Source organism: Oncorhynchus mykiss, chromosome Y (genome assembly GCF_013265735.2).
Source record: "Oncorhynchus mykiss isolate Arlee chromosome Y, USDA_OmykA_1.1, whole genome shotgun sequence".
NCBI lineage: Eukaryota > Metazoa > Chordata > Actinopteri > Salmoniformes > Salmonidae > Oncorhynchus > Oncorhynchus mykiss.
In genome coordinates, this window is record NC_048593.1 from 43212617 (window position 1) to 43225116 (window position 12500).

The following is a 12500-nucleotide window of genomic DNA, read 5'->3' on the forward strand; positions in this document are numbered from 1 at the left end:
ATGATGTTGACAGGTGTGAGAAACGATGGTAACAGGTGTGAGTAATGATGGTAACAGGTGTGAGTAATGATGGTAACAGGTGAGAGTACTGATGGTAACAGGTGTGGGTAATGATGGTAACAGGTGTGAGTAATGATGGTAACAGGTGTGAGTAATGATGGTGACAGGTGTGCGTAATGATGGTGACAGGTGTGAGTTATGATGGTGACAGGCGTGCGTAATAATGGTGACAGGTGTGCGTAATGATGGTGACAGGTGTACGTATACAGGTGTGTGTAATGATGGTGACAGGTGTGCGTAATGATGGTGACAGGTGTGCGTAATGATGGTGACAGGCGTGCGTAATGATGGGCAGCCTGGCGCCCTCGAGCACCAGAGAGAGAGCAGGAGCAGGCGAGACAAAAATATTAAATACATTTTGATTTGTTTAACACATTTTTTTGGTTACTACATGATTCCATATGTGTTATGTCATAGTTTTGATGTCTTCACCATTATTCTACAATGTAGAAAATAGTACAAATAAAGAAAAACCCTTGAATGATTAGGTGTGTCCAAACGTTTGACTGGTCCTGTATATATATGTATATATCCTGTATATATCCTGTATATCCTATATCCTGTATATATCCTGTATATATTTAGTCTGATATTTCTATCATAGACGAATAGCCAACAATATGTCGGGAAATTAGAAGCAGAACTTTAGCGACGTCAACTAGATTATCGAGGCGACCATTCTATCGATTCATGACACCAGTCTTTTCCTTTCAAATCCATGAAGGGAAGTGAACAAGTGCACACTTTTGGGAGGAAGGAGTTGAAAAGTTGGGACGTAACCTGTGTACCTTTCTCTCTCTGTCTCTCCAGGACATATCGGGCGTGCTGGGAGAGGGCAGTGAGTACGGCGATAGCGGCATCGACGGGGTTGCCACGGAGACGGACGGGGAAGTGGGGCCTGGGTCTCGGAGGCGTTGTAAGGCCATGTCGGCCTCGTTCTCCGTCTACTCTGCTGCCGGGAGCAGCGCGTTTAACGGGAGTGACAGCGGGAGCAGCAGTGGAGGAGGAGAGGGAGGAGGAGGAAGAGGAGGAGAGGGAGAAGGAGGAGGAGGAAGAGGAGGAGAGGGAGGAGGAAGAGGAGGAGGAGGAGGGGGGAGAAAAGGAGGATGGGGAATGTATGAGAACTTTCATCAGGACTTTGAGAATCAACACTGGGTATGAATCTGCCTCTCCCTGATATGATATGATGATATGATGCTTCACTGTTAGCAACTCTGTGCCATCCTTCTAATTGATCATTCAACAGAACTCATTCATTCAGAACTCAGTCTTCACAGTAGAATTTGACTGTTAAACTGTTTAAACTTCGCATTTAAATTGATATATAGTTTGATTTTGTTTTAACACTTTAAATTGAGATCAGTTTGATTCTGTTTTAAAACTTTACATTTAAATTTAGATTATTTTAAGATTAAACAGACTAAAGTTGGTGGTTTATTCTGTCTGTCTGTCTGTCTGTCTGTCTGTCTGTCTGTTTGTCATCAAACCTCTCTCTCTATGTCTCTCTCTCTCTCTCTCTGTCTCTCTCTCTCTGTCTCTCTCTCTCTCTCTCTCTCTCTCTCTGTCTCTCTGTCTCTCTCTCTCTCTCTGTCTCTCTGTCTGTCTCTCTCTCTCTCTGTCTCTCTCTCTCTCTCTCTCTCTCTCTGTCTCTCTCTCTCTCTCTCTCTCTCTCTGTCTCTCTCTCTCTGTCTCTCTCTCTCTGTTTCTCCCTCTCTCTCTCTCTGTCTCTCTCTCTCTCTCTCTCTGTCTCTCTCTCTCTCTCTCTCTGTGTCTCTGTCTCTCTCTCTGTCTCTCTCTCTGTAGACTCATCGAGAGCGTGACTGCGCGGAGGAGGCGGGCTCAGCTGAGAGTGACGAGCGTAGCAGCGGCACACTAAGCACGGCTTACCCATCAGACGCTCTCATTGGCTGCTGTGCGCAGGGCACGGTGAGGAAGGCGGGAGCTCTGGCAGTGAAGAACTTCCTGGTTCACAAGAAGAACAAGAAGGTGGAGCCAGCCACCAAGAGGAAGTGGAAACATTACTGGGTTTGTCTCAAAGGTATGGGGTAGACTCACACACATCTCACAACAAACTCATTATTGGCGACAGGGTAGCCTAGTGGTTAGAGTGGAGGGGCGGCAGGTAGCCTAGTGGTTAGAGTGGAGGGGCGGCAGGGTAGCCTAGTGGTTAGAGTGGAGGGGCGGCAGGGTAGCCTAGTGGTTAGAGTGTAAAGGCGGCAGGTAGCCTAGTGGTTAGAGTGTGGAGGCGGCAGGTAGCCTAGTGGTTAGAGTGGAGGGGCGGCAGGTAGCCTAGTGGTTAGAGTGGAGGGGCGGCAGGTAGCCTAGTGGTTAGAGTGGAGGGGCGGCAGGTAGCCTAGTAGTTAGAGTGTAGAGGCGGCAGGGTAGCCTAGTGGTTAGAGTGTAGAGGCGGCAGGGTAGCCTAGTGGTTAGAGTGTAGAGGCGGCAGGTAGCCTAGTGGTTAGAGTGTAGAGGAGGCAGGTAATCTAGTGGTTAGAGTGGAGGGGCGGCAGGTAGCCTAGTAGTTAGAGTGTAGAGGCGGCAGGGTAGCCTAGTGGTTAGAGTGTAGAGGCGGCAGGGTAGCCTAGTGGTTAGAGTGTAGAGGCGGCAGGGTAGCCTAGTGGTTAGAGAGCTGGACTAGTAACCGAAAGGTTGCAAGTTCAAATCCCCGAGCTGACAATCTGTCGTTCTACCCCTGAACAGGCAGTTAACCCACTGTTCCTAGACCAGTTAACCCACTGTTTCTAGACCAGTTAACCCACTGTTCCTAGACCAGTTAACCCACTGTTCCTAGGCCGTCATTGTAAATAAGAATTTGTTCTTGCCTGGTTAAATAAAGGTAAAATATTGTTTTTTTGCCTTTTTTAGTTAAATATCCTTCTTAAATGTCAATCAGTGTTTTAGCAATTTATTCCAATATGAGATGCAGCTCATCAAATTAATGAACCAATCATCACTAAGTAAATGAGCCAATCATCACTATGTAATTGAACCAATCATCACTAAGTAATTGAACCAATCATCACTATGTAAATGAACCAATCATCACTAAGTAAATGAACCAATCATCACTAAGTAATTGAACCAATCATCACTAAGTAATTGAACCAATCATCACTAAGTAATCAGGGGTAACACTTTGTTTGGATAGTTCATCTGTAGAAGCTCTACATACCAGTAACCTTTCAACTAACTATCTACTAACCCTAACCCTAACCCTACATACCAGTAACCTTTAACCCTAACCCTACATACCAGTAACCTTTAACACTAACCCTACATACCAGTTACCTTTCAACTAACTATCTACTAACCTTAACCCTAACCTTAACCTTAACCCTAACCCTAACCCTACATACCAATAACCTTTCAACTAACTATCTACTAACCTCCTCTATTCAATAATTGTAATTTAACACCATGATTGAATCATAACCACTTGAGATCCAACAGAACAGAGGAGAGAAAATAACTCCTCTGTTAACATCCCTGTCTCTCTCCTCTGTTAACATCCCTGTCTCTCTCCTCTGCTAACATCCCTGTCTCTCTCCTCTCCTCTGTTAACATCCATGTCTCTCTCCTCTGCTAACATCCCTGTGTCTCTCCTCTGTTAACATCCCTGTGTCTCTCCTCTGCTAACATCCCTGTGTCTCTCCTCTGTTAACATCCCTGTCTCTCTCCTCTGTTAACATCCCTGTCTCTCTCCTCTGTTAACATCCCTGTCTCTCTCCTCTGCTAACATCCCTGTCTCTCTCCTCTCCTCTGTTAACATCCATGTCTCTCTCCTCTGCTAACATCCCTGTGTCTCTCCTCTGTTAACATCCCTGTGTCTCTCCTCTGCTAACATCCCTGTGTCTCTCCTCTGTTAACATCCCTGTCTCTCTCCTCTGCTAACATCCCTGTCTCTCTCCTCCTCTGTTAACATCCCTGTCTCTCTTCTCTCCTCTGTTAACATCTCTGTCTCTCTCCTCTGCTAACATCCCTGTCTCTCCTCTCCTCTGTTAACATCCCTGTCTCTCTCCTCTGTTAACATCCCTGTCTCTCTCCTCTGTTAACATCACTGTCTCTCTCCTCTGTTAACATCCCTGTCTCTCTCCTCTGTTAACATCACTGTCTCTCTCCTCTGCTAACATCCCTGTCTCTCCTCTCCTCTGTTAACATCCCTGTCTCTCTCCTCTGTTAACATCCCTGTCTCTCTCCTCTGTTAACATCCATGTCTCTCTCCTCTGCTAACATCCCTGTGTCTCTCCTCTGTTAACATCCCTGTGTCTCTCCTCTGCTAACATCCCTGTGTCTCTCCTCTGTTAACATCCCTGTCTCTCTCCTCTGCTAACATCCCTGTCTCTCTCCTCCTCTGTTAACATCCCTGTCTCTCTTCTCTCCTCTGTTAACATCTCTGTCTCTCTCCTCTGCTAACATCCCTGTCTCTCCTCTCCTCTGTTAACATCCCTGTCTCTCTCCTCTGTTAACATCCCTGTCTCTCTCCTCTGTTAACATCACTGTCTCTCTCCTCTGTTAACATCCCTGTCTCTCTCCTCTGTTAACATCACTGTCTCTCCTCCTCTGCTAACATCCCTGTCTCTCTCTTCCTCTGCTAACATCCCTGTCTCTCTCCTCTGTTAACATCCCTGTCTCTCTATTCCTCTGTTAACATCCCTGTCTCTCCCCTCCTCTGCTAAAGACACAATACAATACTCTACTTAGCCCTATAGGTTCTGGTCTAAAATAGTGTACTATATAGGGAATAGGGTGGCATAGTGCTCTGGTCTAAAGTAGTGCACTATATAGGGAATAGGGTGCCATAGGGCTCTGGTGTAAAGTACTACCCACCACTGCGATTGGGTAGTGGTTTGGTCGCCTTTCCTTCCAGTTCTCTGCTGCCACTGACTGGAACGAACTGCAAAAATCACTGAAGCTGGAGACTCGCATCTCCCTCACTAGCTTTAAGAACCATCTGTCAGAGCAGCTCACAGATCACTGCACCTGTACTTAGCCTATCTGTAAACAGCTAATCTATCTACCTACCTCATCCCCATACTGGTATTTATTTATTTTGCTCCTTTGCACCCCAGTATCTCTACCTGCACATTCATCTTCTGCCGATCTACCATTCCAGTGTTCAATTGCTATATTGTAATTACTTCGCCACCATGGCCTATTTATTTCCTTAACTTACCTTATTTGCACTCACTGTATATAGACTTTGTTTTCTTATTTTTCTACTGTATTATTGACTGTATGTTTGTTTTACTCCATGTGTAACTCTGTGTTGTTGTCTGTTCACACTCCTATGCTTTATCTTGGCCAGGTCGCAATTGCAAATGAGAACTTGTTCTCAACTAGCCTACCTGGTTAAATAAAGGTGAAATAAACAATAAATAAAAAATATAGTGGATAGGGTTCCATTTCAGCCCGAATCAGAAGGTTTAAAAGTGTTTCCCTGCCAACCCAGAGCCTGTGCTGTCTACTAGGTTGAGATGTAGTTGAGACTGTGTCTGAAATTAAACATCTCAGTTAAAATAAAACATCTCAGTTAAAATAAAACATCTCAGTGAAATAAAACATCTCAGTTAAAATAAAACATCTCAGTTAAACTAAAACATCTCAGTTAAATTAAACATCTCAGTTAAAATAAAACATCTCAGTTAAAATAAAACATCTCAGTTAAACGAAAACATCTCAGTTAAATTAAACATCTCAGTTAAAATAAAACATCTCAGTTAAACTAAAACATCTCAGTTAAATTAAACATCTCAGTTAAAATAAAACATCTCAGTTAAAATAAAACATCTCAGTTAAAATAAAACATCTCAGTTAAACTAAAACATCTCAGTTAAATTAAACATCTCAGTTATAATAAAACATCTCAGTTAAATTAAACATCTCAGTTAAAATAAAACATCTCAGTTAAAATAAAACATCTCAGTTAAAATAAAACATCTCAGTTAAACTAAAACATCTCAGTTAAATTAAACATCTCAGTTAAAATAAAACATCTCAGTTAAATTAAACATCTCAGTTAAACTAAAACATCTCAGTTAAATTAAACATCTCAGTTAAAATAAAACATCTCAGTTAAATTAAACATCTCAGTTAAAATAAAACATCTCATTAAAAATGAAACATCTCAGTTGGTGTTTCCTCTCAGGAAACATGATGTCATGTATAACCTTAGTATAAAACATCTAACATTTTTCCTACCTCCCCCCCTCTCCCATATCCCAGGATGCACTCTGTTCCTGTACGAGACTGACGGGCGGTCGGGGATTGACCATCATAGCGTTCCTAAACACGCGGTGTGGGCTGAGTACAGTATCCTTCAGGCCGTACCTGAACACCCCAAGAAGGACTTTGTCTTCTGCCTCAGCAACTCTCTAGGGGATGCATTTCTCTTCCAGGTAGCAGAGGTGGGGGGGGTTACGCGTGCCTGCGTCAGCGTTAGCGTGTGTGTGTGTTTGACATTTCCTTGTATCAGAGCTAGCTGTCATGTGTCATTGTGGTTATGGTCCCTGAGGTGTCACACTAAAATCCTTCCCTATTGAAACTCACTGTGCATTCTGTCCTCCATTGTCCCTGAGGTGTCACACTAAAATCCTTCCCTATTGAAACCCACTGTGCATTCTGTCCTCCATTGTCCCTGAGGTGTCACACTAAAATCCTTCCCTATTAAAACCCACTGTGCATTCTGTCCTCCAGGGTCCCTGAGGTGTCACACTAAAATCCTTCCCTATTAAAACCCACTGTGCATTCTGTCCTCCATTGTCCCTGAGGTGTCACACTAAAATCCTTCCCTATTGAAACCCACTGTGCATTCTGTCCTCCATTGTCCCTGAGGTGTCACACTAAAATCCTTCCCTAATAAAAACCCACTGTGCATTCTGTCCTCCATTGTCCCTGAGGTGTCACACTAAAATCCTTCCCTATTGAAACCCACTGTGCATTCTGTTCTCCATTGTCCCTGAGGTGTCACACTAAAATCCTTCCCTATTGAAACCCACTGTGCATTCTGTCCTCCATTGTCCCTGAGGTGTCACACTAAAATCCTTCCCTAATAAAAACCCACTGTGCATTCTGTTCGCCAGCGTTAGTGTGAGTGTTTGACATTTCCTTGTATCAGAGCTAGCTGTCATGTGTCATTGTGGTTATGGTTGACATGTCTAAAGGTCCCTCTAATCATATCATGACACACAGTGCCACTAATCCCTTTACCAAAGACCACCGTGCCCGTTGTTGAAATATATTAAAATATACTGAAATGTCTACGTTGGTAATTTGATCATTACGCTTGCTGTCAGACAATGACATTCAGTAACCCAGAAAATACATGACATGATGAATTGATAATAAGAAAGTAATTGATCGTGATATTTCATGCCAGTCTGACGACAATAGAGACTGGGGCCATTTAGTCTGGTATCGGGAGTCTTTGAAATGTCTTTCCCGTGTCAGGCGACACATATTGTCAACCCGTGTTGTGTGTGACACCCTTATGTTGTCCTCCTGTGTCCCTGAGGTGTCACACTAAAATCCTTCCCTATTGAAACCCACTGTGCATTCTGTTCTCCATTGTCCCTGAGGTGTCACACTAAAATCCTTCCCCATTGAAACCCACTGTGCATTCTGTCCTCCATTGTCCCTGAGGTGTCACACTAAAATCTTTCCCTATTGAAACCCACTGTGCATTCTGTTCTCCATTGTCCCTGAGGTGTCACACTAAAATCCTTCCCCATTGAAACCCACTGTGCATTCTGTTCTCCATTGTCCCTGAGGTGTCACACTAAAATCCTTCCCCATTGAAACCCACTGTGCATTCTGTCCTCCATTGGCCCTGAGGTGTCACACTAAAATCTTTCCCCATTGAAACCCACTGTGCATTCTGTCCTCCATTGGCCCTGAGGTGTCACACTAAAATCTTTCCCCATTGAAACCCACTGTGCATTCTGTCCTCCATTGTCCCTGAGGTGTCACACTAAAATCCTTCCCTATTGAAACCCACTGTGCATTCTGTCCTCCATTGTCCCTGAGGTGTCACACTAAAATCCTTCCCTAATAAAAACCCACTGTGCATTCTGTCCTCCATTGTCCCTGAGGTGTCACACTAAAATCCTTCCCTATTGAAACCCACTGTGCATTCTGTTCTCCACTGTCCCTGAGGTGTCACACCAAAATAATTTCCCCTTCAATCATTCTGTGGTCTTAACAGATCTACCCCCCCCCCCCCCCCCCCCCCCCACCCTCCCTTACCCATATGATGTGTCACACTAAAATCCTTCCCCTCTGCCCCCTCCCCCAGGTGTTGGGCCAGATAGAACTCGAGAACTAGATGACAGAGACACACATCCAGTGTAACACCTTAATGTTTCCCCCCCCCTTATACATCATCCACATATGATGTGTCACACTAAAACCCTTCCCCCCTCTGCCCCAGACGTCGGGCCAGACGGAACTGGAGAATTGGATCACGGCGATCCACTCGGCGTGCGCGGCTGCCGTTGCTAGGCAACATCACCGGGAGGATACGGTGCGATTGCTAAGGACAGAGATCAGGAAACTGGAGCAGAAGATAGACATGGACGAGAAGATGAAGAAGATGGGAGATATGCAGCTGTCTGCAGTGACAGATAACAAGAAGAGAAAGACTATTCTGGAACAGGTGAGGGAGGGAGGGAGGGAGGGAGGGGGATAAGGAATGGAGGGAGGGAGGGAGGGAGGGAGGGAGATAAGGAACGGAGGGAGGGAGGGAGGGAGATAAGGAATGGAGGGAGGGAGGGAGGGAGGGATGGAGGGAGGGGGATAAGGAACGGAGGGAGGGAGGGAGGGAGGGAGATAAGGAATGGAGGGAGGGAGGGAGGGATGGAGGGAGGGGGATAAGGAACGGAGGGAGGGAGGGAGGGGATAAGGAACGGAGGGAGGGAGGGAGGGAGATAAGGAATGGAGGGAGGGAGGGAGGGAGGGAGGGAGGGAGGGAGGGAGGGAGGGAGGGATGGAGGGAGGGGGATAAGGAACGGAGGGAGGGAGGGAGGGAGATAAGGAATGGAGGGAGGGAGGGAGGGAGGGATGGAGGGAGGGGGATAAGGAATGGAGGGAGGGAGGGAGGGAGGGATGGAGGGAGGGGGATAAGGAACGGAGGGAGGGAGGGAGGGAGGGAGGGAGGGAGGGAGGGGATAAGGAACGGAGGGAGGGAGGGAGGGAGATAAGGAATGGAGGGAGGGAGGGAGGGAGGGATGGAGGGAGGGGGATAAGGAATGGAGGGAGGGAGGGAGGGAGGGAGGGAGGGAGGGGATAAGGAACGGAGGGAGGGAGGGAGGGAGGGAGATAAGGAATGGAGGGAGGGAGGGAGGGAGGGATGGAGGGAGGGGGATAAGGAACGGAGGGAGGGAGGGAGGGAGGGAGATAAGGAATGGAGGGAGGGAGGGAGGGAGGGATGGAGGGAGATAAGGAATGGAGGGAGGGAGGGAGGGGGATAAGGAACAAGTGAAAGGTAAAAGATAAGATAAGAGATATTCAGCTCTCAGCTGTTTCTGAAAATAAGAGAGAGAGACAGAGAGGAAGAGAAGGGAGAAAGATTAGGGAGACAAGGGTAGGGGGGGGGGGGGGGAGACCGTTTGGAACCAGCTCTACAATCTCTTGCATAAGTGTGTAAAATTCTGGAGTTGCTTTGAGTGAAACCGCCTGAGGGTTATCCCTAATTCGTACACATGCGTCTTCTTATTGAACACACAGACACACACACACACACACACACACACACACACACAGACACACACACAGCAGGACAGTTTTCTGGTTTTGGGAACATATCTTTTGTAATGTCTCCACAATATTTCCACCAGACTGTTCCATCAACCTAAATGAAACATGTTGGGAATCTTTAAAGAACATGAAGGAAATTCCGCAATATTTCTATTTGGCCCCGACATTACAAGAACATTCACAGAACATATTTGTACATTCTTTAAAAGTTCCTTAGACATTTTCTTTAGGTTCTAGGAATATTTTGTGTGGATATGACAAAAGATTGGTTCTCAAAACACTAAAACTATCGAGTGGTGTTGACATTTAGCCCCACAAGGGAGGTGTCATAATTCCCATAAAACCTAGCGGTCAAACAAGGAGATTTATCATAAAGAACTACAAATTCCATCTGTATTTACCCCCTCCCCAAAACATGTAATACTAATTAGCTGCTAATGTGGCTATCATAAAGAACTACAAATTCCATGATTTTTCGTCTAGGCTTTACCCTAACGTGATGTTTTGATCACCGTGTAAATCTCTCTAGGACTAGGTGGCTTTTATCTATATATTCATCTGTATTTACCCCCTCACCCAAACATGTAATACTAACTAGCTGCTAATGTGGCTATCATAAAGAACTACAAATACCATGATGATCTGGACGAGACTGCCGAATCAAGGCAAAGGTATGAATCTCTGGATGAACTAGCTAATATTAGCTAAATGTAGTCTCATTATTCAATTGGCTACGTTTCTTTAAATTGACACTTCTGTGTTTTTCCACCGTTAATATTTCCCCCTTAGGGGATTTTTTTAGAAACACTTTAAATAAGGGTTGTGTTTTGTGTAGGCTTAACCCCTCCCATGATTTCATTTCAAGTAGGATAGCAGCCTACACAAGAAATAACTCATATTGATAGCCATCTAGATGTCACCTTGATACATACATACATTCTCAATGGGGAGAACATGAACGGCAACAACACCAGGGCACAGTGTCCTTTCGCTCCCGTTGCCAAGCTCTACTGGAGAGCTGTACTGTACTGTAGAGCTCACCCTGGCGTGATGTTTTCATGACCGTGTAAATCTCTCTACGACAAGGTGACTTTTATCAATATATTCGGCTCTTTTTACTCTCTCAGATTCGAAAATGTTAATTACCGTCAAAATAGACATCTTGCAAAAAACTACAAATCCCAGCAAGCTCCTGCACGTCATCTCCAGCTGACACCTTTTGCTAAAAGTTATTGTGTCCCTTTATAAGCACAAGACAGAACACAGAATCGGCAGTCTCGTCCAGATCATCATGGTATTTGTAGTTCTTTATGATAGCCAAATTAGCAGCTAATTACCATTTCCTGTTTAGGGGGTAAATCCCCAGGGAATATATTGATAAAAGCCATCTTGTCGTAGAGAGATTGACAGGGTTATGAAAACGTCACATCAAGGTAAGCCAACAACAAACACAGACCTTATTTTAAGCCTTTCTATTATCCTTAATGGTGCATGGTTTGATAACATTCGCAGGTCAGTCCCCACAGGACATTCCCCACAGGACATTCCCACACAGGACATTCCCACACAGGACATTCCCCACAGGACATTCCCACACAGGACATTCCCACACAGGACATTCCCCACAGGACATTCCCACACAGGACATTCCCCACAGGACATTCCCACACAGGACATTCCCACACACGTCATTCCCCACAGGACATTCCCCACGGGACATTCCCCACAGGACATTCCCCCACAGGTCATTCCCCGCAGGACATTCCCCACAGGACATTCCCCACAGGTCAGTCCCCACAGGACATTCCCCACAGGACATTCCCCACAGGACATTCCCCACAGGTCAGTCCCCATAGGACATTCCCCACAGGACATTCCCCACAGGACATTCCCCACAGGACATTCCCCACAGGTCATTCCCCACAGGACAGTCCCCACAGGACATTCCCCACAGGACATTCCCCACAGGAGATTCCCCACAGGACATTCCCCACAGGTCAGTCCCCACAGGACATTCCCACACAGGACATTCCCACACAGGTCATTCCCCACAGGACATTCCCCACAGGTCAGTCCCCACAGGACATTCCCACACAGGACATTCCCCACAGGACATTCCCCACAGGACATTCCCCACGGGACATTCCCACACAGGACATTCCCCACAGGACATTCCCCACAGGACATTCCCACACAGGACATTCCCCACAGGACATTCCACACAGGACAGTCCCCATAGGTCAGTCCCCACAGGACATTCCCACACAGGACATTCCCACACAGGACATTCCCACACAGGACATTCCCACACAGGACATTCCCCACAGGACATTCCCCACAGGTCAGTCCCCACAGGACATTCCCACACAGGACATTCCCCCACAGGACATTCCCACACAGGTCAGTCCCCACAGGACAGTCCCCACAGGACATTCCCACACAGGACAGTCCCCACAGGACATTCCCCACAGGACATTCCCACACAGGACATTCCCCACAGGACATTTCCTTAATGTTGTCAGAACCTCTTTAAAAGGTTCCGAAACCTTTAAGTTATGGGAGTTGTCTGGGCTGTTGCGAGAGCGTTCTTGTGATATTCACAACGGTTGTACAGAACATTTGCTCAATGTTGCACAATGTTTCTCAATTTCCAAGTACCTCTGTTTTAATGAGGTTCAAATCACATCTGT

At 46.0% G+C, this 12500-nt stretch overlaps 1 protein-coding gene across 4 annotated transcripts in view; it reads left to right on the forward strand.

Annotated features, from left to right (window-relative positions):
• The window catches only part of tiam1a (TIAM Rac1 associated GEF 1a), a 177416-nt gene that overhangs the window by 77971 nt on the left and 86945 nt on the right, over positions 1 to 12500 (forward strand). For all 4 annotated transcript variants that reach the window (XM_036967214.1, XM_036967217.1, XM_036967215.1 and 1 more), the window contains 4 exons: positions 871 to 1215; positions 1864 to 2098; positions 6283 to 6455; positions 8486 to 8710. In XM_036967214.1, coding sequence (XP_036823109.1) covers positions 871 to 1215; positions 1864 to 2098; positions 6283 to 6455; positions 8486 to 8710 — 978 coding nt within the window. The remainder of the gene's footprint in view (positions 1 to 870; positions 1216 to 1863; positions 2099 to 6282; positions 6456 to 8485; positions 8711 to 12500) is intronic.